The 24799-nt window shown below is 43.4% G+C and overlaps 1 protein-coding gene and 1 long non-coding RNA gene across 2 annotated transcripts in view; one reads left to right on the top strand and one right to left on the bottom strand.

The window, feature by feature from the left end:
• The window catches only part of CLUH (clustered mitochondria homolog), a 91638-nt gene that overhangs the window by 54637 nt on the left and 12202 nt on the right, over positions 1-24799 (bottom strand). The window contains exon 2 of the mRNA XM_083379653.1: positions 546-730. Within this exon, the coding sequence (XP_083235779.1) occupies positions 546-730 (185 nt within the window). The remainder of the gene's footprint in view (positions 1-545; positions 731-24799) is intronic.
• On the top strand, positions 4077-14121 carry LOC310632260. The gene is made up of 4 exons (XR_014490817.1): positions 4077-4120; positions 9097-9173; positions 10307-10478; positions 13753-14121. It is a non-coding gene; the product is annotated as an uncharacterized lncRNA (long non-coding RNA).

Here is a 24799-nt window from a genome sequence, read left to right as displayed (position 1 = left end):
TTTAATGGTCCACCATACCATGGGTGGAATACGTTTTCATACATTTTCTTTGAAGAATACCTGAAAAAAATTAAATAGAAGCCTACTTTAGGAGAAAGCTAAATAGAACTGAAGAAGCTTCTTGAAGGAGAAGCGAAAGGTTTTCAAAAGAAAAAAAACACCAAGAAAATCCAGCTGCCTTTTAGAAAAAGCACCTTTGGGACAACCGGAACCTGGATGATTTGAGAATCTCCATAGACAAACAGAGCTTCATTTATTCTGCAATTACTCCATCTGGAACCGCAAGTAGCCATGCAGCAAATTTAAAGGCTAGTTCTGGATCAATTCAGAATCCCATCTCAAATGAGATTTCAGGCTAGGAAATGCCAATGTATCTGGTTAGGAAATTTAGCGTCTGCAGTTCCTACACCTCTGGAGGGCACTAGGATGGGGAAGACGAATCTGAGGCAATAACTGCTAAGTCAACTGGCAGACCGACAGATGATTCATCAGGATTTGGGGCTTGCCGAGAAAGTCGGACCAAACAGCTTTGCAGAAATACTCACTTGTAGGGGAAAGGGTTCTACTGCCGGGGCGTGGATTTTGACCGTGAAACCAGTATCCTGGATGACGATGACCTCTTGGTCGTCCGTATGGTTTGGATCTTCGTGGTCATTTTGCCTGGTCTCCTCCTTGCCGTTCTCGTGCAAACTGTCCCCGTTCATCAGAGCGGTGGTGGAAGGCTGCACTTCTGGTCATGGGAAAGGAGGAGAAGATGGTTTATAGCTATCTGGAGGCTCGAACAGCACTAGTGAAAATTGCCCATAGCAATGAACTATGTCAATTTTACAACCTGTGGACTTCAACTCCCAGAATTCCTGGGAATTGAAGTCCACAGGCCATAAAAGTGACATAGTTGCCCATCCTTGCTTTAGACCAGGGGTCCCCAACCCCCGGTCCGTGGACTGGCACTGAGCCACGGTATGCCAGCAACTAGGCAGCGCAAACAAGTGAAGCCCCATCTGCAGGATGCAGGCAGCACACAAAACCACGCTCCCACTGGTCCACAGGAAAACCTCTGTCCACGGAACCGGTCCCCGCTGCCCAAAAGATTGGGGGCCACTGCTTTAGACCATGCCCTCATGACTACCACGTGGAAAAGATGCTCTAAAGCAGTGGTTCTCAAACATTTTGATCTCAGGACCCCTTTGTCAAGTGTGAAAGATCAGGTCCACACGTGATGGTTCAATTAAACCGATTTATTGCTAAATAGCCTATACATAGGAATCTTCTCAATTAATAATTAGCATCTGCTTGGAGTTAGCTAATGGTCCATGGGATTCACGAGAGCTTCGATTTAGTCTGCTTGTGGCTATGTAGGGATTCTAGGTTGATTTCTCTTTTGACTCCACCCCTCTACCACTCCTTCTCCTAGCACCCTTCATGTTTTTGAGCACCCCACAGAACTCTGGTTTATGCGGATTACATCTATCAATATTTATATATCTATAAATATCTATCAATATTTACGGTATTAGAAACTAACACTTGGGATATTTTAAAATATTTGACCATGGACCCCATGAAAAGTTCTGGGGACCTCTGAGACCACACTCTCAGAATGGCTGCCCCAAAACATTTGAGGAAAAAAAACCTTTATTGTATATGTTACATTAACATATTCAATTTCAGAAAACATTTTCTTTGTTCTGCTAGCCTAATAATAAAAACAGGTTATTTGAAATTGTTCTAGTCATGAGAATGATTACAATAATGTGTTGTCTAAGTTATCTGCCCTCTTCAAGCAAAGCCTTCGGAGTGTATGGGAAACACATTTAAATCTATCTAATAAATTTATAATATACAATGAACGAGGATCACTACCAAATTTCTTACACAGGTGCAAATAACTGCAAACATTTATAGGATTTAACTGACCTGACCCAACTTGAATAATACCCACTATACTACGCTACCTCCCAGTTCAGCATGTAGTGCTCAGAAATTACGTGGGAACGCAAAATGACTAATTGTGCCCTTTCCTAAAGCAGCTCTGGATTTGAGATTCTTGCCTCTAGGTCAAAATGAGGTCATACTGGGGTGAAATCTGAGTGGGAGGGAGGAAGGGAGAAAGGAAGGGGAGGAAGAGGAGGAGGAGGAAGAGGAGAAAAAGAAGAAGGGAGATGGGAGGAGGAAGAGGAGGCAAATCTTTCTGCTACTCAAATTACTACTTAGAAGGCACTCGAAAACAATACAGATAGTCCTTGTCTCACAATAATTCATTTAGTGACTGTTCAAAATTACGACACTGAAAAAGTGACTTATGACCATTTTTCACACTTACGACCATTGCAGCATTCCCATGGTCACATGATCAAAATTCAGAGGCTTGGCAACTGGTTCATATTTATGATGGTTGCAGTGTCTCAGGATCATGTGATCACCTTTTACAACTTTCTGAGAAGCAAAATCCATGGGGAAGCCCCTACCTGTACTCTTTGTACACATATGACTGTGTATCATCCGACCCATCTACTGCGATAAAGTTCGCAGATGATACGACCGTGGTGGGTCTTATTACAAGGTGGGGATGAGACAGCATACAGGGCGGAGGTACAAAAACTATCCATATAGTGTTGTAACAACAACTTGCACCTGAACATCGGCAAGACAAAAGAGATGGTGCTAGACTTCCGGAGGAAAAAGGAGGAACCTGCCCCACTTTACATGGGGGAGGACTGTGTGGAGAGAATTTCCTCCTTTAAATTTCTGGGAGTCTACCTCTGCGAAGATCTGACCTGGAAAGTTAATACAACCCAGGTGGCCAGAAAGGCCCAACAGAGGCTTCACTTTCTAAGGGTCTTGCGGAAGAACAGGGTAGAACAACAGCTAATGACCCTCTTTTACCGGTCTACTATAGAGAGCGTCCTCTCGTATGGTATTGTGGTTTGGTATGCCGGTCTGACAGCTGCGGATAGGAAGGCATTACTGAGGGTGGTGAGCATAGCACAAGACATTGTGGGCTGTCCCCTGACACCACTGGATGACATCACCAGGGCTCGCTGCCTTGGAAGAGTGAGGAAAATTCTCAGGGATGACTCACACCCTGGTCGGTATCTCTTTACTCTCCTACCATCGGGTAGGAGATATAGGAGTATAGCCAGCCGCACCAACAGGCTGAAAAACAGCTTTTATCCATGGGCTGTTAGGCTTTTGAACGGGAAATAATTTTTATAAACTTTATGCATAACTGACTTGCGAGGCCGGTGTGTTGTGCAATTAGTTCACATGGTGTAATAAGATGGAGGGTTTGTGTCACTGTAAGCTGGGGGGTGGGGGCACGAAGGGAGGCTCAGCCAATCTCTATGTATACATGGTTGTACTTTGACAATAAAGGTTCATTCATTCACTTAACAGCCTTGTTACTAGCTTAACTGCAGCGATTCACTTAACAACTGTGGCAAGAAAGACTGTGAAAGGGGGCAAAACTCAGTTAATAAATGTCTCGCTTAACAACAGAAATTTTGGGCTCAATGGTCGTCATAAGTTGAGGATTACCTGTAATAGGCCAAAAGTTAAAATCCTTTGCTTCTTTTCTCTCTTGCTCTGCTGACGAACGCTTTAGGAGAAATCAGTTTTTTTAAGTGATCTTTCTTCTTTTTTCTTCTTAGCCTTTTTCCTGGCCTAAATGACTAATGCTCTTTTTTTATTTTTATTTTTATTTTTTGGCCTGGGGAGACATATTTCAGAGAGAAGAGGCAACATGGCAGTTAATGGAGGAAGAGGCTGAGCAAAGAAGGCAGAGGAGAAAATAAATCACCTAATTCGGGTCAGCTTGAAGCACCCCCTTTAATTAAAGCTGAAGCAAACCTCTGGTGTAGCTTTAGCCTCTTTCATGCCAAGACGTACGAATAAGCGCACAACCAGAACCCCCAACCCTGTCTGCCTCAAAGCAACTTCTGGGTGTATGCGCATGTAGCAGACCTCCTTGCTAATTTTATTCTTTCGGTTGTGAAGAATCAAAAATGTTTCAACCTCAATCCATCGCAGGTCGTCTTTCAACAGAGACCAGGTGGCCATCCGTCAAGAGTGCAGCAGTAGCAGATTCTTGCCCCAGATGGAGGGCTGGTCTAGATTAGAGGTGAGAAACCATGGCCCCTTTATAACTTGTGGACTTCAACTCCCAGAATTCCTGAGCTAGCATGGAAGCACTGAAGCCAGCACTGAAGTCCACAAGTCATAAAAAGGAGACAAATCATCGTCCTCTACCCCTGCTTTAGATGATCTTCACGGTTCCTTGCAACATTTCCAGGCTATGACATCGTAATCTTTGGTGTGTTTTTTTTTAGGGCAATTCCAAATTCAATGTCTATATAAGCCCCATGACAGATGGCTTTGAACCACAGGCCACCTCTCGGCCTTATTTACCCTACGGAATCGTTTTTTTTAGGAAGGAGACCAAATTCCTCACAAGGAAGGAAGGATAAAAGATCAACCCAGCAGGGTGGCAAAGGAAAGAGTGTCATTTTAATCCTCGCTGAGGAAGACAAAGAGGAGGGCAATGCTGCTCTTGATCCACACGTTGTGCATTCCAGAAGATTCCTGCCAGATTCTGTGCCAGGAGCAGCACTTTGTGTGTTGTACGTGGTCCAAATTATAATTTGAACTATGTACAGACTACTGAACATTTTCTGCTCTTACTGTGCTGTAGTATGCCGGTAGTCCTCGACTTACGACCACATTTGGCCCCCAAATTTCTGTTGCTAAGCAATGCAGTTAAGCGAGTTTTGCCCCATTTTATGACCTTTCTTGCCACAGTTGTTAAGAGTGAATCACTGCAGTTGTTAACGTAGTAACACAGTAATTAAGTGAATCTGGCTTCCCCGTTGACTTTGCTTGTTAGAAGGTCGCAAATGGTGATCACACGATTCCCCGAGACACTGCAACCGTCATAAATATGAGTCAGTTGCCAAGCCTCTGAATGTTGATCACCTGACTAGGGGGGATGGTGCAACGATCCTAAGCTGTGGAAAATGACTGTAAGTCACTTTTTCAATGCCTTTGTAACTTCGAATGGTCACTAAAAGAACAGTTGTAACTTGAGGACTATCTATATTTCCAACCTGTACTTCAAAGCACAGAGAGTAGAATTATACCCAAGATCAACCACTAATATTTCCCAGGGAGGTTACTGAAGATGAAAAGCAGGGGTCTTCAAACTTGGCAACTTTTAAGACTTGTGGACTTCAACTCCCAGAATTCCTCAGCCAGCCACGGCTGGCTGAGGAATTCTGGGAATTGAAGTCCACAGGTTTTAAAGTTGTCAGGTTTGAAGACCCCTGAGTGTAAAGGACATTGGGGAGACTTGACCTTCTTCAGTCTGTCCCTCTAAGTATGTTTGGACAACACTTATCCTCCAGTGTGGCTAGGAGGCGTCCAGGTGAAGAAGGCTGATCAGATGACCCTCGGCCAGAGAGATGAAAGACCTGACTTAAAGGCTGCTTCCTAAAATTGCAAGATGATTCCTGGACAAGTTACAGGTTTAGCTGGTTGAGATGTGTGGTCCTGTCATATCCCTGAATTCCTTCAAGTTGCCTATATTTTCTCTACTGGATTCATATGAGAGATGGCTGGAGCCCAGATGTTAGAGTAGCTTTCTGTGTGCAGAAAAGTACGGTTAGTCCTCAGCTTACGGACACAACTGAGTCCAAAGTTTCTGTTGTTAAGCAAGAGTGTTTCCATCCTGGACCTGATGCCCTGCAGTTGAGGCAGAAGGTTTTCCTGCCTTTTTGGGAATTAGGCCTCCAACCTTTTTTTTTTTTTTTTTTTGCTTAACACAGGTAGTCCTCGACTTATGACCACAATCGGGACTAGAATTTCCCTTGCTAAGCAAAGCAGTCGTTAAGTAAGTCGCACCCTATTTTACAACTTTTGTTGCCTGGTTAAGTGAATCACAATTGTTAAGTGAATCCAGCTTCCCCATTGATTTTCCTTGTTGGAAGCTGGCTGGGAAGGTCACATGACCCTGGGATACTGCATCATCATCATCATCATCATCATCATGATAAAAGTTGGAAGGGATCTTGGAGGTCTTCTAGTCCAACCCCCTACTCAGGCAGGAAACCCTATATCATTTCAGACAAATGGCTGTCCAGTCTCTTCCTAAAAACTTCCAGTGTTGGAGCATTCACAACTTCTGGAGGCAGGTTGTTCCACTGATTAATTGTTCTGTCAGGAAATTTCTCCTTAGTTCTAGGTTGCTTCTCTCTTTGGTTAGTTTCCATCCATTGCATCTTGTCCTCCCTTCAGGTGCTCTGGAGAATAGCTTATTAAATACATGCCACACAAGTGCCAGAATTTTGATCACATGACCGTGGGGGTGCTGTATCTATAAGTGCAAGGACCTGTTATAAGTCCTTCTTTTCAGCGCTACTATAAATGCTAAATGGATGGTTGTAAGTTTGGGACTAGCTGCAATGCCTTTTCTGTTCCTCCATTTAGAACAGATAAACACTGGGGAATGTTAACATGACATCCTAATTGACTGTGGCTTTCCTCATTCTTCCCACTTCCTTGTTTAAAATCTTAGCAAAGTTGGTGCCCTCCAGTCTGTAAGCTTCATTCTGTTAGGTCTCAGCCTGTTTCTTGGGTTTTATTTGTAGCTGGCTTGGAAGCTGCCACAACAGCTCCTCTTGCAAATATTTAGGTCGAATTGAAATACAGGTTTTTTTTGTTTCTTTGCTATCCAGAAGAATGGGGAAACGAGTCAATGTCTGCACGCGTGAGCTCCTAGATTGGCCCTAGCCAAAATACTCTGCCGGTACCTGTTTTGGTGCAAAGCAAAGAATGGAAATCTAGCCAAAGGTTTCCAGTTTTGTTGTTTGCAAAAAAGAAGCATCAGTTCAGCAGTTGCTTTGTGTGCTTTGTTTGCTAAGTAGTCTAGTTCCTCTATCATTGTTTCCTTTAAGATTGGAGAATTAAGGTGCCTCCAGCTGAGAAATATTTAAGACATCTGTGGACTAATAAGTTTTTGGAAAGTACTGTTTGACAAGTGGATTAAGCCACTAATACAGGGAGCTTCTCTCATGGTTTACTGTACAGGTAGCCCTTGATTTACAACTGTAATGGAGCCTGCCCACTATGCTCCTAAGTTATGACATCTGTAAAGCAGGTAAACCACATGTCTGATCTGATTTTACGACTTTTTTTTTTGCAATGGTCATTAAGCAAATGCTGCAGTTGTTAAATGAACACCGTGGTTGTTAGGTGAACCCACTGTTTGCCATGGGGTATTTTTGCCAAAATCCGGAAGTAAACTTGGTTTGGGGCAAAAACATCATGAGTTGCAGTCTTGTGACCGTGGGAAACAGCTGTAAATGCAGGCTGGTGGCTGAGCACACCTGAAATACAGCCATGTGACCCCAGTGGGGGTGGCCCAGGCACCAGAACTTCAGAAACAGGCTGCAAGTCTTTTTTTTCAGGGTCTGTTGTCACTTCAAACAACCAGTCACTAAAGCAACCAGTCATAAGTTGAGGATTTCCTGTAGTTTCTCTTTTGTATATGGAGATTCTCAGTCATCTGGGCCATGGTTGTCCCAAAGGTGCTTTTTCAGGAGGCAACTGGACTTCCTTGTTTTTCTTTGAAGACGTTTCACTTCTCATCCAAGAAGCTTCTTCAGCTCTGGCTGGATGGTGGGGAAATGGAAAGATTTATACCCCTTGCAGACAGCTGGCCATTTGCATTCTTTTGGAGTCACTAAAGCTACCTGGAGCCTTATCTGTGTGTTCAGGGTCACCTGAGTAGTGCAAATGTGTGTGGAGTCTTCTTGGAATGGTTGGAACTAACCGCTTGCTAAAAGAATGGAAATGAGATGAGCCACTGCCCACTCTGTGGGAAGGCAAAATTAGTTTCGTTCATTTTCCTCTCATTCCTTCCAGCCTTCTGTTTTTTTTGGGGGTGAAAACCTTGGAAGCCAGGCATAAAATGTAAGATGGATCAGACTAAGAAGGAATACCATACAGGTAGTCCTCGACTTACAACTGTTTTTTTAGTGACTGTTCAAAGTTACAACGGCACTGAAAAAAAGTGAGTTATTGTTCTGTACCAGCCTGCTACCGGCCCTGCAGAAAAGGCAGGGACAACCCCTTTTACGAGAAGGCAAGAGGCTGGAATTAAGCCTGCCAAATTTATTAACATAAAAACACAGAGCAAAGAGAGCAAACACGAACCATGAAACAGGAGCTTTTGAAGCGGTTGCCTTCAGCAAACCAGCCCTCCCACGCATTCCCCTTTTATACAGTTCAAGGCGTGGCTTCTCTCTGCCTCCTTCCGAGGTGCCCCATTGCCTTCCTCTGTTTACTCCTGATTGACTGCCTCCTGCGTCGGGCATCCTTGAACAGGGCCAGCTGTGGGTCATCTTCATCCACGCTGTCAGGCTCACACAGCTTGGTCTCCGTCGTGACCAGATGGGAGGGGCCTGGCTGAGGGCTCTGCAGAGCCTCAAGGCCATCATCAGCAAGCTCTTGAACACCCCCCCTCCTCCGAGTCGTCCGACCCAACTGCCGAACCCACAGGCTGACCCTGAATCACAACAGTTATGACCATATTTCACACTTAACGACTGTTGCAGCATCCCCATGGCCATGTGATCAAAATGCAGATGCTTGGCAATTGACTCATATTTATGATGGTTGCAGTGTCTCGGGGATCATGTGGTCAAGCATAGTCAATGGGGAAGCCGGATTCACTTAACAACTGTGTTATTAACAATCACTTTTAACAACTGTGGCAAGAAAGGTCGTAAAGTGGGGCAAAACTCACTTAACAACTGTCTTGCTTAGCCACATAAATTTTGGGCTTAGTTGCGGTCGTAAGTGGAGGACTCACTGTATAGGCCATGGAGGAGAACAAATATAGTCAGTGTCTCTCCTTTTTATCTTTAATGGTTGCAGGGGAAAATGTGCAAGGGCTATGTATCCAGGTGGCAAGACAAGGTACTGTATTTTGGATTTGAAGACTCAGGTCAAGAAATGGTTCACCCATCTCCTCTGTAACCAAGTCCATCCAGCTTATTGTTGGTCACCTCTTCTCTTTGCTTCTACCTTTCCCAACGTTAGACCTTTCTCTAAGATTTCCTGTGGGTTTTGAAGCTGAACAATGGAGAGCTTTGTAAAGAATTCCAGTGATCACATAAGTAAGTTGGAGTCACGTCAAAATTGAGTTTTTTGGAATCTTCCTGTTCTTCCCCCCCCCTTTTAAAATCCATATGACATAACAATCTTCTGCTAATATTTGGAGAGCCAGTTTGGTAAAGCAGGGAAGATCTGGACTAGAAAGTAAGAGACCATGAATTTTAGTCTTCCTTTACAGCTTCACGTTGGCTGAGAAATTCTGGTACTTGAAGTCCACAAGCCTTGAAAAAGTTGCCAAGATTTGGTCTAGCTTTAAGCATAGAGGTTTCCAACTTTTAAGAGGCACTGAAAGTAGCAGATAGAAATAAATATTATTATTTTTTTTGGAATAAAAATTTAAATGCCCTCTTTTTCCAAGGGAGTGGCAAGATGTAAAAACAGCAAAACGTGGTTCTTGGGCTCTTAAAATATAATTACTATAACTGAAAATGTTGTTCCATGTTTATTGAGCACTGACTAAATACAATCATGGATCTGATCACATGCTAAGAAAGATGCTTCATTTGAAGGGGGGGAAAGAATCCACTGCTCTATTTATGTGAAGATTCCCGCTTTCTAAAAATACACTTATTACTTATTAAAATATGTGAACATAACATTAATCAAACCAGACAGATTCCAGACTGTCATTTGTGTTCAGTAATACTTCCCTTGAAAGATGCATGCATCCATTATACAGAAAGATTTTGGGTGTGGTACAATTACTATTTTAACAGCTTATACTCTTAACTGTCTTTGAGCAAAGCTTTGCTTTAATTGGACATTTTACTGAAGATGAAACATTTCTTCTTAACTATTAATTTTACTGGGGACAAATGCTCCTGCCATCAATCTCTGCTGAAAGGGTTAATGAAGGGAATTTTAGAATTGGGGTTTGCTAGTCAGTTCCCACCCCACCCTAAGCATTTAACCTAAATAGTTTCACCAGCAGAGTTTGGCACCCTGCCTTAACCAACAAACCCAAGGAAGGAGGAAAAATGGATTGGAATATTTTAAGTGTCAATCGCTGAAGATATTTTGCCAGAGAATCTACCAATGCGACTTAATCAGCATCCTGAGGCTGTTTAAATAATTACTGGGTATATTCCCTGTATTTTAATAGAAGCTGTGCATTTAACATTTCCTGTCTTCTCAGCTCAGCTCAATCCTCAGTCATTCAAAGCAGAAAAACCAGTATCACTGGTTACCCCAGTTGATTGACAGCCACAACGTGGGGAGATGTGGGGTGGGTTGAAGGAAAAAAGCCATCCAGGCATGGATCTCTCTTCTTGGCTGTTTTCCAGAACTGCCATCCTACGTGCAGCACGGTAAATTAATGTTGCCTTGGGGGGGGGGGGGAAGCATGTTACACAGTTAATATTAAATCATTCAAACATATGTGTGTGTGGGGGAGGGGGAGGTCATACTTATATCAAAAGGTGTTTTCCCTGTTTGCTCTGTCTCCAGAAAGCCATCTAACGGGTAATCCTCGATTTATGACCGCAACTGGGAGCAGAATTTCTATTGCTAAGCGAGGCAGTTGTTGAGAGAATTGCGTCTGATTTTACATGAGCCAGGGATGCTGCTACTGTCGTAAACCCATGACAGTTGCCAAGCACCTGAGTTTTGATCACATGACCATGGGGATGCTGTAATGGTAATAAGACTGAGGACTTGTTACTTATAAGTCACTGTTTTTGGTTACTGTTTGGTTACTACTGGAGCAGGTGCTAAACAAATGGTTGCAAGTTGAGGACTACCTGTGCTACTAATAGCTTTTCAGAAGGCTTCAGATAACTAATGTATTGATGCTATTATGAATTCTTATATTATGTATTGAGGGTTTAAGATTGTGAGGTAATTATGAGCCACGTTAGGAGGATTAACACCCTGAACAATTGCAGTTAAATGTTGCTTCATAGCCCCTGCTTGCAAGTCAGGATAATTTAAATATGCTATGCTCTGAATATCAACAGAGTGGAAAATATGACTAGTGAAAATCCCAAGTCTGGCCTTTTCAGGCAGCAGCTGAAGTGCGCAATTTTTTTCGCAAGAAGATTCAGACCTTTTTGTGTTCAGTTTCTACAAATACTTAAAAGCTCTGGGCCAAATCCAGATCGCCGTTAAGTCAGTATTCCTCAAACTTGGCAACTTTACCACGTATAGAACTGAATTCCCAGTATGGAATTAAAACCATGCTAAAAGGCAAATGGCATGGCAACCAGAATTTCTAAGAGGTTGCAGTCTTGTAAGACGTATGTCAGGCTTGGCTGGTCTGAGCTGCAAATAAAACTTTTGTTAAACTTTCCAGCTTTGTTTCCAATGAGCTGCCTGTTTTCAGTTGATACTGGCTGGGGAATTCTGGAAGTTGAAGTCCGCACATCTTAAAATGGCTAAGGTTGAGAAACACTAATGTATTATAACCAGGAAACTCAAATACTTTGGCCACCTAATGAGAAGGAAGGACTCACTGGAGAAGAGCCTCATGCTGGGAAAGGTTGAGGGCAATAGAAGAAAGGGACGACAGAGAATGAGGTGGCTGGATGGAGTCACTGAAGCAGCAGGCGTGAGCCAAAATGGACTCCAGAAGATGGTAGAGGACAGGAAGGCCTAGAGCAGGGGTAGGCAACCTCGGCTCTTTTATGACTCATGGACTTCAACTCCCAGAATTCCTGAGTCATCTATGCTATGCTGACTCAGGAATTCTGGGAGTTGAAGTCCATGAGTCATAAAAGAGCCGAGGTTGCCTACCCCTGGCCTAGAGGAATATTGTACATGGGGTCGTGATGGGTCAGACACGACTTCGCAGCTAACAACAACTATAACCAGATTTTGTCTAACATCTTGTATAGGATTTGTATTGAAGCTTTACAAAAAGAAGAGAGCAACTAATACTACTATTAAACTATTTTTTTATTAAACTTATAAGCTGTCCACCTTACCTAGAGACGACAGCTTACACTCAATAAAAATCAATATGAGACATTAAAACAATAGTAACACTAGAACCGATTTAAAACTGACAGAGATAGTGAAGAAGGGAGCAAGATGCACATTAATATAAAGTAATGGAGGAAAAAAGAGAAAGCAAGCAAAGACAAAGCAGAAAGTGCAAGAAAAAAGGAAAAAAGTTGTGGAAAAATAGAAAAGAAAGAAAAATTCTTCCAAAATTCTTCACAGTAGTTATAAGTTCATTCTGTTTACTATCGTGAACTATTTGGGATCAAGGGAGGTTGAAAGCCAGTATAGAAACATTAAAAATAGTCATTCCTCATCTAACCCCATGCAGCTATTACCAACCTCAGGCTTTAATATGAGGAACCTCAAATGACAGGTAGTTCTCAACTTACAACAGTTTGTTTAATGACTGTTCAAAGTTACAACGGCACTGGAAAAAAGTGACTTATGACAGTTTTTCATATTTACGATGGTTATAGCATCCGTATGATCACGTAATCAAAATTCAGACACTTGGCAAGTGACTCATATTTATGATGGCTGCAGTGTTCCGGAGTCGTGTGATCACTTTTTGCAACCTTCTGACAAGCAACATCAATGGGTGAACCACATTCACTTAACAACCGTGCTACAAACTTAACAACTGCAGTGATTCACTTAACAACGATGAGAAGAAAGGTTGCAAAATGGGACAAAATTCACTTAACAAATGTCTTGCTTAGCAATATACATTTGGGGATTGATTATGGTCGTACGTCGAGGACTGCCTGCCTTTTAGGGGCACCTAAGTGGAACCACCAACCACATAGCTTTTGATTGAATGTGAAGGCCCAGAGTGCTAAATTTTAGAATATTCAAGCTTTCCTCTCTCTCTTAGCCATCCAGTTGTGGAGGTGATCTAGAGCACAAATTTCCTGACAGTGAGAACAATTAGTCAATCGGACAGCTTGCCTCCTGGAGTTGCGGGTGCACCTTCACTGGAGGTTTTCAAGAAAAAAGACTGGACAACCATTTGACCAAGATAGTATAAGGATTCCTGCCTTGGGCAGGTGGTTGGACTAGAAGATCTCCAAGGTCCCTTCCAGCCCTGTGATTCTCTGATTCTCTATACAATCCTACAATTTGTGGCTCTTTCTCTTTGAATACACAGCAAAAACTACCAACTGCTGGATATCCGAAGACCCATATATCCTCAAAAAACAACCCGCGTCCTCCCCTGATCCCACTTTTCCACCCCCTACCTTTTTGCAGATGGGCCAAAGACCTTCCTTTTTATTCATTTGCAAGGGTTCAAATCCTGCAAGGATTGGGAGAGGCGATCCGAGACATCTCCTTGGATGGTGCTCCACTTTGGAAACACCAGGAAAGGTTTCCATACGCAGGTTGCCACATACCGCCAACTACATTGCGTTCGTACGGGCTGCTGTAAACAAGTGTGCACTTTTACCCCACCAAACTGAGTCCTTAATATGAAGGAGGCATCTGCTCATCTGTGATGCAAGGGCAAAGGAAACACCCCAGAGATGTAGTTCACCAGGATCCTATTATGCTGACATCAGCTTGTTAGCGCCTTGTAATATATTCTGCGCAGACTTCAAGAGATGATGGAGTGATTGGTGGTTTTTTTTCCCCATTTCCAAACAGGGTTCGACAACTCACAGTTTTGCGTCTCCTTCCGGCACACTTCAAAATCCCTTCTAATCCTAACCGCTGAAAACCAACAAGGCTTCCTGCCACTCTAAAATAAGAAGCTGAACATCCCCAACATGTCTCAACAGTCTCCATTACCGTAGCCAAAAACTCCTGGCAAAGGCTATTTTTTTGGCTATTTCCCTTCGAGGCCAATCTTATTCTGAACAAGTTAAGACACAAACAAATGCTCAGAGCTCCTTCTGCATCTCGCAGATGTTTTTTGCCACCCCCAAATAACACAAATGGCGGAGAGCTGGAAGAATAACAGCAGTTGCCTACAAGGAATTATTATTTTAAAAAATCTGCAAGGAAGGATACCTCTTTCTTTTCTGCTGAGTGGGTGGGTGCAATTTTTAAGCCTTCTAAGGTGATATAAAGAATCAGAACGAATGCAATGGGCAGAATTAATGCTTAGCTCATGACTGCTACTGATTATGTGCCATCAAGTTGACTCTGACTGACTTCCCTAGACCTTCCTCAGAACCTGGTCCTTTCAGGCCTTCTAATGAAGCACCCATCACTTCTATAATTGAATCCATCCACTTTGCTGTTGGTTGTCGTTTTATTCTTTTTCCTTCCACCTTTTCCAGCATCAGAGTTGTCTCTTCAGAGCGGTCTCTTGGCATAATGCAGTGTTTCTCAACCTTGACAACTTTAAGACAGAATAACAGAGTTGGAAGGTACCTTGGAGGTCTTCTAGTCCAACCCCCTGCTCTAGGAGAAGATCCTATACCATTCCAGACAAATAGCTGTCCAAGCTCTTCTTAAAAACCTCCAGTGATGGTACATCCACCTCTTCTGAAGGCAATCTGTTCCACTGACTGTTCTAGCTGTTAAGGACATTTCTCTTTATTTCTAGAAGTTACATCTTTCCTTGACAAGTTTCCATCCATTGCTTCTTGTTCTGCCTTCTGGTGCTTTGGAGGACAGATTGACTCCCTCTTCTTTGTGGCTTTGGAAAACTGTTATTGTGTCACCCCTTCGCCTTCTCTTCACTAGAGTTGAAGTGCACACATCTTAAAGTTGCCACAATTGAGAAACATTGGCATAATGTGTCTGAAGAAGGATAATTTGAGGCTGGTCATTTGTGCCTTGAGTGAGAACTCTTGAGTTAATTTTGTTCAATGATCCATTTGGTTTTTGTTTTCTTGGCTGTCCATAGTATTCTTAGGAGTCTTCTCAAACACCAAAGTTCAAAAGCCTCAATACTTTTTTCTATTTGGCTTCTTCAACTTTTACTTCCATAGAATATCACAGGAAACAGTTTGGACAGTCCTGTTCTTCAGATGTAAAGACACATTTTCCAAAACGTCATGGCTAATCTATTAAGAGCTAGTCCATAACGTATTTCTTGACTGTTTGTTCTTTTACTATGGACCATGACCTTCAAGAAGGGACGCGGTGGCTCAGTGGGTTAGGACGCTGAGCTTGTCGATCAGAAGGTCGGCAGTTTGGCAGGTCGAATCCCGAGTGCCGCGTAACAGAGTGAGCGCCTGTTACTCGTCCCAGCTTCTGCCAACCTAGCAGTTCGAAAGCACGTAAAAATGCAAGTAGAAAAATAGGGACCACTACGGTGGGAAGGTAACAGCGTTCCGTGCGCCTTTGGCGTCTAGTCATGCCGGCCACATGACCACGGAGACGTCCTCGGACAAGCGCTGGGTCTTCGGCTTTGAAATGGAGATGAGCACCGGCCCCTAGAGTTGTAAATGACTAGCACGCATGTGCGGGGGAACCTTTACCTTTACCTTTTATGACCTTCAAATTATTTTAAAAAAGAACATGAAATTTGCAATACGTTAAATTGTGTTTAGTTTTCCTGCCAAGTATTTGGGAAGGAAATCCTGGGGTGATCCAGTTGCTGTAAACTGGGAGGGAGGGTACTTGTGCTTCAAAAGTTGTGGGAAGCCCAACCTCAACATAGTGTCATGATTATGCTGTTTCTGTCCCAAGGAGTTTTCAGTGTCAGTTCATCACAGGAAAGACAGAAGCAATATGGAGTTGGTTCCATAAGGAATTACAGATAGACCTCAACTTATGATCCAATTGAGCCCAAAATTTCTGTTGCTAAGCGAGACATTTGTTAAGTGAGTTTTGCCCCATTTTATGACCTTTCTTGACACAATTATTAAGCAAATCACTGCAGTTGTTAAGCTAGCAACACAATCGTTAAGTGAATCTGGCTCCCCCCCATTGACTTTGCTTGTCAGAAGGTCGCAAATGTGATCATATGACCCTGGGACACTGCAATCGTCATAAATATAAGTCAATTGCCAAGCATTCAAATCTTGATCACGTGACCGTGGGGATGCTGCAATGGTTGTTAATTGTGAAAAATGGTCATAAGTCACTTTTGTCAGTGCCACTGTAACTTTGAGTGGTCATTAAACAAATTGTTGTAAGTTGAGGACTACCCATACATGCCCATGACTGGAAAACATACTTGTATGCAGATGATCCCATATTCAATCTCTGGTTACTACCCTGAAAAAAAAACAACGAAGCTGCAAATTCCAAAATGTCACCCACTGTTGCAACAGACAAAACTGGGGTTTGGCAATTTCAGAGGAGGTTTGCATTTTATTCCTAGCATGCCATACTTACCACATGTCCTAAATGTCCTATCTTTTGGGCATCCTACTCCTGCCTTCTCTATCCCAGTCCCCTCTGTGTATGCACCAACCCCACCTCCCAGAATTCCCAGCTAATGGAGCTTTTGGTAGCCCCAACACTGTATCTGGTCAGGGAAGCCTGCAGCAAAACAAGCCACAATTATTGTCATTTCTTCAGAAGATGGGACCTTGGCATAAAAGGCAACCAGAATACGTCCAGACAACCTTTTCCATTCCCTCAATCCACAACTGTCTTCTTTTCCTCCTGTTTTCTAACACTACGAAAGAAGAACAAAGTAATTTCCACACTCGGAAAATGAAAATAGACTGCCTGCATCTTCTGTCATTGTTTGAATTTTTGCTTCAGATCATATGCATTTGCATTTGTCAGGTTGTATGTAAAATAAAACATAAAAAAAGATTCTGAGCAGTTCCAGGGGAGGAACTGCAAGATCACCAAGCTACCATTCTTTTCAAAGAACTTCTAGGGTAAATGAAACTCAGGAAGATGTAGTGAGGCAACAGAGGGACAGTTCTGAAAAGTCACATTTTAAATAGGATATGAGCTTTATTGAAGCTTAAAATGCCCCCTACGTAACCCAGGAAAAAAATGACTTGTTGCAAGACCACACCTTGAAGTCTGGAATCGATCTTGAACTGGAACAATGCATAGTCCCCAAAGAAGAGTTCTAGAGTTGGATTCTGAATTAAAAACTCAGACTTAAACGGATTTAGGATTGGGGGAGTCACCTCAGATGTGAAAACTCTTGAGAGATTTGCCATACAGATATTGTAGTCCTCAACTCAGGACCGTAATTGAGCCCAAAAGTACAGTTCCAAGTTTCAGGGGTCATTAAGCAGATCACCAAATGATCATGCCCAATTTTATGACCTCTTCTGCAGCAATCATAATCATAATTTTATTTATATACCGCCCTTCTCCCGAATGCCAAGGTTGTTAAGCAAAGCCATTTTACTCAATGGGCTTTTTTTTTTTGCCAAAACTGGAAGTAAATGTTGGAAACTGGCAAAAACACCCCACAAACCTCCCCCCCCCACAATACTGTGACTGTGGGACACTGCAAATGGTATAAATGCAAGCTGGTTACCAGGAATCTGAAATACGATTATGCAATGGAGGGGCCACCCAAACGTAAGTTACTCTGTGGAGGTCAGTCATAACTTGAAACATAGCACCTGGTAGTTAAGTGAAAACTTCCTGTATTTCTTCCTCTAATTGGGGCTTCCCTGATCTCAATCAATGCATTTTCCTTAGTTTATTAAATAACATGCAGTGATTCCAGTTCTGCAGTAGGGCCTCCCCACCCCCCAACCATCTAATTTAACAATTAAAGCAGGCTAATTCAGAAAACAAAAGTGAGGTTTGGAAACGTTCATGCACATAGCAGAAAAACTATCCAAGTCCTTTAAGCCATGAATCTGATTTACCGTATTTTTCAAGCAGCATGTGAGGAGAGGGGAAGAGTATTGTATCTTGTTCACTTTGTTGTATTTGGACATTCTTGGAAATATAAACTATAGAAGTGGCCTGACTCTGGCAACATGGCAACTCACCCCTTTCCCCCCCCATTTAATTTTTTTTAAAAAAATGCCTCCCCTAACTGAAGGTGGCATGCATAAATACATTTACGCCATCTTTCATTTTATCACAACACTCTTTATCAAGGTGATTATTTATCACCTGCTTCATAATACAGGTAGTCCACGACTTACGACCACAATTGAGCCCAAAATGTCTGTTGCTAAGTGAGACATTTGTTAAGTGAGCGTTGCCCAATTTTACGACCTTTCTTGCCACAGTTAATAACAGGGCTGTAAAGCGAATCTGGCTTTCCCATTGCCTTTGCTTGTCCGAAGGCTGAAAAAAGGGGATCACACGATCCGAGACGTGACAACCCTCATAAATATGAGTTTAACGAAGAGAAGGGTGAGGGGTGACATGATAGCAGTGTTCCAATATCTAAGGGGCTGCCACAAAGAAGAGGGAGTCAAGCTATTCTCCAAAGCACCTGAAAGCAGGACAAGAAGCAACGGATGGAAACTAGTCAAGGAGAGAAGCAACCTAGAACTAAGGAGAAATTTCCTGACAGAACAATTAACCAGTGGAACTATCTGCCTCCAGAAGTGGTGAATGCTCCAACACTGGAAGTTTTTAAGAAGAGACTGGACAGCCGTTTGTCTGAAATGGTATAGGGTTTCCTGCCTGAGCAGGGGGTTGGACTAGATGACCTCCAAGGTCCCTTCCAACTTCTTCTTCTTCTTCTTCTTCTTCTTCTTCTTCTTCTTCTTCTTCTTCTTCTTCTTCTTCTATTATTATTTGCCAAGCGTCCAAATTTCGATCACATGACCACAGGGAATGCTGCAACGGGGTAAGTGCGAACAAGGGTCATAAGTCCCCTTTTTTCCGGTGCCATTAGGACGGTCACTAAACGAACCGTTGCAAGTCGAGGACCGCCTGTTAACGGCAAGCCACGGGCTTTCGAGAGGCATCTTGGTGAGCTCCAGAAAGCCTCACCTTGCCCCGACGGCTTCAGGGCACCACCCATGCCCGTAAACAAGCCAGAACACATCGTCTGCTGACTCTTGCTGTGACTTGAGACACCCGCATAATGCGGGAAGCAAATGAAGGAGGAGGAGAGAGAGAGAGAGAGAGAGAAAAAGAGCGCCTATCGCTTTAAATCTCTCTCCGGGGAAAGCCGGGGCGGAGCCACTGTTGCCAAGGGTGGAACCTTCGCCGAGAGAGAAGCGAACACGTGCGCGGAGACGGCGGGGTGGGGGGGGGAAGGAGGAGGAGGAGGAAAAAAGGCGGCATTTCTGTTCCGCCCCCTCCCTGCTCCAGCCCAGGCGCGCGCCCAAGGGCATCGGGATTCCCCTACCCCCACCCCACCCCGCGCGCTTCCACTTCTCCGGGGCCGGGGTTTCTTAGGACACGCGTCGGGGACGGGAGAGTTACATCTCTCGAGGACGAAACGGGTCGGGCTGGGGATCCTTCCTACTTCCTCCCTCCTCTCTCCGCCCGGCCAAGTAGAAAAGGACGCCTTCCCACAAGGCAAGGCAGGGGTAGGCAACCTCGGCTCTTTTTACGACTCGTGGACTTCAACTCCCAGAATTCCTGAGTCAGCGTAGCTGACTCAGGAATTCTGGGAGTTGAAGTCCACGAGTCGTAAAAAGAGCCGAGGTTGCCTACCCCTGCCTCAAGGAATCCCGCGCGCTTAAGCCCGCCCACTCGGTCCGGATTGGTTGCGCGGGGCTTGTCAGTCCGGTGAAGGTGACCTTGAGGAGGGAGGTGGCGAAAAGGGAGGAGGAGGAGGAGGAGGAGGAGGAGAACCGTCGTAGAGGTCGGGCCGCTGCTATTTGCACACAGGGCCAGCCGGGACTTGCGATCGCTCCCCTCCCCTCCCCTCTGAAAACAGGCAAGGTATCCCCATCCAACTTCAGCTCACCTTCTTCCACCACCACCCCTCCTTCTCCCCACAAAGGCCAAATACACGTGTTTAGCAGTTCCTCCATTCAACCGCCTTGCCTGCCCCTTCGGACCCAAGGGCTGCCTTTGCAGAACAGGCCCCTCTTGGAACCCAGCAGCATTAACTCCTTGGGTTTATTGCTTGCCAAGGCCTGGGGTTTGTTTGCATTACAGGGAATCCCCCGGCTGAACAACAGTCTAAATCTGTGCATTGACAACATTTATTTATTGATTGATTGATTGATTGATTGATTGATTGATGGGATTTATATCCCGCCCTATCTCCCAAAGGACTCAGGGCGGCTAACAACAAAACATATAATAAGTACAGAAATCAAGATAAAAATGAAATTGAAATCATCTGTGCAATAAATTAAAATTAAAGAATTAAAAAATAAATTAAAATTTCTAAATATAAATTAATTAAAATGCCTGTCAGTCCAGGTCAGCCTGGTGGAACAGGAGTGTTTTGAGGCCGCGGCGAAAGGATTGGAGGTTTTGGGCCATCCGAAGCTCAGGGGGGAGATGATTCCATAGGGCTGGCGCTCCCACATAAAATTTCCTTCTGTTAACTACAAAAGGCCATGCTGCTTTAATCAACATGCCCTACGATCTATTTACAAGGTAATCCTCGACTTTAACAACAATTCATTTGGTGGCTGTTGAAAGTTAGGGCACTGAAGAAAAAAAAGTGACGACCGTTTTTCACACGACTGTTGCGGCATCCCCATGGTTATGTGATCAAAATTTGGACGCTTGGCAACTGACTCGTATTTATATGATGGTTGCAGTGTCCCGCGGTCATGTGATCGCCTTTTGTGACCTCCTGACAAGCAAAATGGGGATCCCAGATTCACTTAACAACTGTGTTACTAACCTAATAACAGCAGTGGTTCACTTAACAACGGTGGCAAGGAAAGTCATAAAATGGGGCAAAATTCATTTAACACAGGGGTCTTCAAACTTGGCCCTTTTATGACTTGTGGACTTCAGCTCCCAGAATTCCTCAGCCAGCGTGCCTGGCTGAGGAATTCTGGGAGCTGAAGTCCACAAGTCATAAAAGGGCCAAGTTTGAAGACTCCTGATTTAACAAATGTTTCACTTAGCAACATAAAATTTTGGGCTCCATTGTGGTTGTAAATTGAGGAATACTTGTACAGGATAAGCTACTTGTACAGGATCAGTATTAAGTCCTCACTGAGTTAATACTGATCAAGCTCAAAATCCTCCTGGCTGGTGAATTCTGGGAATTGAAGTCCATATATGTTAAAAGTTTCCAAGACAGTGCTAAAGTAAAGCATTTCATCTAAATCTTTTGTCTGACCTGGATAAGCAGGTTGTGTGAACACACTGGTAGTTCAGTTGTTCCCCCCACCTTGCATCACTTTTCCATGAAATATTTTCAGGTAGTCCTTGACTTATGACCACAACTGAGCCCAAAATGTCTGTTGTTAACTGAGACATTTGTTAAATGAGTTTTGCCCCATTTTATGACCTTCCTTGCCACAGTTGTTAAGTGAATCACTGCTGCTGATAAATTAGTAACATGGTTGTTAAATGAAACTGGCTTCCCTATTGATTTTTTTTTGCTTGTCAGAAGGTTGGAAAAGGTGACCACATGACCCTGGGACACAGCAACGGTCATAAGTATGAGTCAGCAACTGACTTTTGATCACAGGGATGCTACAAAGGTTGTAAGTGTGAAAAATGGTCATAAGCCACTTTTTTCCAGTTCTGTGGTAACTTTGAATGGTCACTAAATGAACTGTTGTAAGTCCAGGACAACCTCCTCTGTTCACCACTTGCAACCCTCGATGCGGGTCTCTCCCCTAATCCCAACAATGTTGTGAAAATTCATTAGAACAGTTTCCCAATCTGGAGGTTATTTTTCAAAACATCTGCCAGGGACTCCCTGTGGAGATTGTGTCAGGACTACTTTTCCTGGAATGGACAAAGATTTTCTTCCCCAACTATGTGCACAATCAGATAAGGAAAGTGATCTGATCATCTCTGTGGATTAATTCACATCCACATCTGTTGAAGTCTTAAGAGGGTTTTCCTTCCTATTCTGAAGAATATGCAGAGGGAATTGCAGTTCTTTTTGCAAATGAGTACCCATTTCAATGGGTAGGTAGCTGTACAAAATGAAAGCTGGGGGAAAAGAGTTTTAATTATCCAGGATTACTGTGAAGTAGGCTGTATTTGCAGAGTGGGGAATAGACCAGGTAAAGTTCTAGCAAATTCATTTAAACAGTATGCTAAGGTTGTTTAAGCTTAAATTGCTGCATGGCAATGACTGGGCTTCCATCGTTTGTTAAACCATAGTTTGCTTAGTGAGGTTTGCTGAATAAACTACAACTGGATGAGCTCACAAACAGGATTTTTTCAGGTCCCAAGTCATGAACCCAAGAACTGTATGCAGTCCAGAAGGGTTTTCAGAAGTGATGCTCATACTACATCCTCACTTACCAAACTGATGGATTTTCTGCAATGATCAGAAAAGCACTGATTCATACAACTGACCAGATGGGTTGGGTTGGTACATCAAGGATAAAACGAAAACAACCCCACAATCCAAGGTTTAAATTAAACAGGCTTAACATTTCATGCAAGTGTTCGTTTTTCGACTGACCTGGACAAATTGCAATATATAGGAATTTATAGGTCGACGTTGACTTACAACCATAATTAAATCTGCAATTTTGATCCAAAGTCACGCGGGTTGTAAAGTGGGTCATCATGCCTGATTTTATGATCTTTTTTGGCTGTGGCTATCAAGTGGACACAGTGATCATAAAGCAAACACAGTGGTCATTAAGCAAGCACTATGGTTGTTAAGTGAAGCCATTATCCACTATAGCATCAAGTTCCCTTCGTCCTGTGCGCTCCCACAGGGAGGGGCTTCTCAGGGTGCCGCCGGTAAAAGATTGCCGGCGGATAACACCCAGGGGGAGGGCCTTCTCTGTGGGTGCGCCTGCCCTCTGGAACCAGCTGCCTGCCCCTGACCTTCATTCATTCCGCCGGGACCTGAAGACCTGGCTCTTCGAGCTTTCCGGGCCAGGCTGAGAGTTTTAATCGGGGTTTTTATATTTTTTCAGGGATTTAATTTAATCTTTTTAATTGTTTTTAATTTTTGTATCGATGTTTTAAGTACCCTGTAAACCGCCCTGAGTCCTTCGGGAAAGGGCGGTATATAAATTCAATAAAATTCAAATTCAAATAGTGTGCTTTATTTCTAGAAACCAGAAGTAAATGCTGGTTTCTGGAAAAAGAGTTGTAAATTGCAGTCATATGACTGGGAGATTGTTGTAAATGTGGGTTGGTAACCGAGCGTCTAAAATTTAGTTAAGTAACTGGGGGATGGGAATGGAACTTCAAATTCAGGTCATAAATCCCTTTTTCAGGGCCCATCATAATTCTGAAAAGTCACTAAGTAACATGATCTCCCCTAGTTTAAATACTGCCTTATACTGAATCACACTAGACATTTGCAAGTTGTCACCAGCAAATTATCCCAGCAAATCAAATGGAAAATACTAAATTCATTTGATACAGTTTTACAAAGGTTTGCCTACTTGTCTCTCTCTGGATTCATATTTTCTTGGTGAAAGTAGCACAGTAATTAACCACGGCCTTCTTCCCGGATATTTTTATGGCTTCCCAATCTAAGCGACAGCAGTGGGATTTCCTGTTGGTCTCCCATCCCAGCATTAACCAGGTCTGACCCTGCTTAACTTTTTTTTTTTTTTTAGATCAACTCCGGGATTCGTGTGGCTCAGCTTTACGCTGATCTGAGAGGCCAGTCAGGGCTCTTTAATGGCTAAGCCGTGCTGGCGTGAAGAACTGATGTTACTCAAACATAAGATAAAAATCCCTCTAAAACCAATCAGCAGCAGTAATCTGAACCTATCCTGGCAGTCACTAGTAGCTGGTTCTGCAGAGGTAAAAGACTATGTGGGTCCTTTTGCTGAGTTTTTGTTCTGATCATTCGCGACTAGTTTTAGCCATGCCCACTGGCAGTCTGTATAAGAACAGGGGCTAGCAACTTTTTGCCTGGAGGGCACTATTGCACGCAAGACCCTTTCCTTGGTCCCACTGTTTTGCCCTCTTGCTCACAAAAAATGCAGGTGTGTTTGATGATTGCCCCTATCCCAGGGGTCGGCAACCTCGGCTCTTTTATGACTCGTGGACTTCAACTCCCAGAATTCCTGAGCCAGCTGAATTCTGGGAGTTGAAGTCCATGAGTCATAAAAGAGCCGAGGTTGCCGACCCCTGCCCTATCCTGATGGGACTTGTCTTGTGAGCATGTCCAGAATATCTTCCTAAGTCACCCCTAACTCTACTGGAGAGAACAGATTTCTGATTAGTGCTTACCAAATGGGTTAATCTAAAAATTCGTTCAGTTTGGATTATTGCAAGGTGCTTCACACAGGGCTATTCTTGAAGATTACGGTAGTCCTCGGCTTACAATAGTTCGTTTAGTGACTGTTCAAAGTTACAAGGGCACTGAAAAAAGGCACTTATGACCGTTCCGTCATACTTATGACCGTTGCAGTATCCCCATCCCTACAAGATCAAAATTGGGACGCTTGGCAACTGACTAATATTTATGACATTTGCAGTGTCCCGGGGTCATGTGATCACCTTTCACGACCTTCTGACAAGCAAAATCAAAGGGGAACCCAGATTCACTGAACCACCATGTTAGTGACTTAACCACTGTAGCAATTCGCTTAACAACTGTGGCAAGAAAAGTCGTATAATGGGGAAAAAATCACTTAACTGTCTCATTTAGCCACAGAAATTTTGGGCTCAATTGTGGTCGTAAGTTGAGGACTACCTGTACTCAGATTACAACTGATTCAGAACACAGTGGCACAGAGCTGGGTGCTTTTAAGTTCACTCA

The sequence above is a fragment of the Vipera ursinii genome (genome assembly GCF_947247035.1).
Source record: "Vipera ursinii genome assembly, chromosome: 1".
Classification (NCBI taxonomy): domain Eukaryota; kingdom Metazoa; phylum Chordata; class Lepidosauria; order Squamata; family Viperidae; genus Vipera; species Vipera ursinii.
This window is presented reverse-complemented; position numbering and strand designations above follow the sequence as displayed.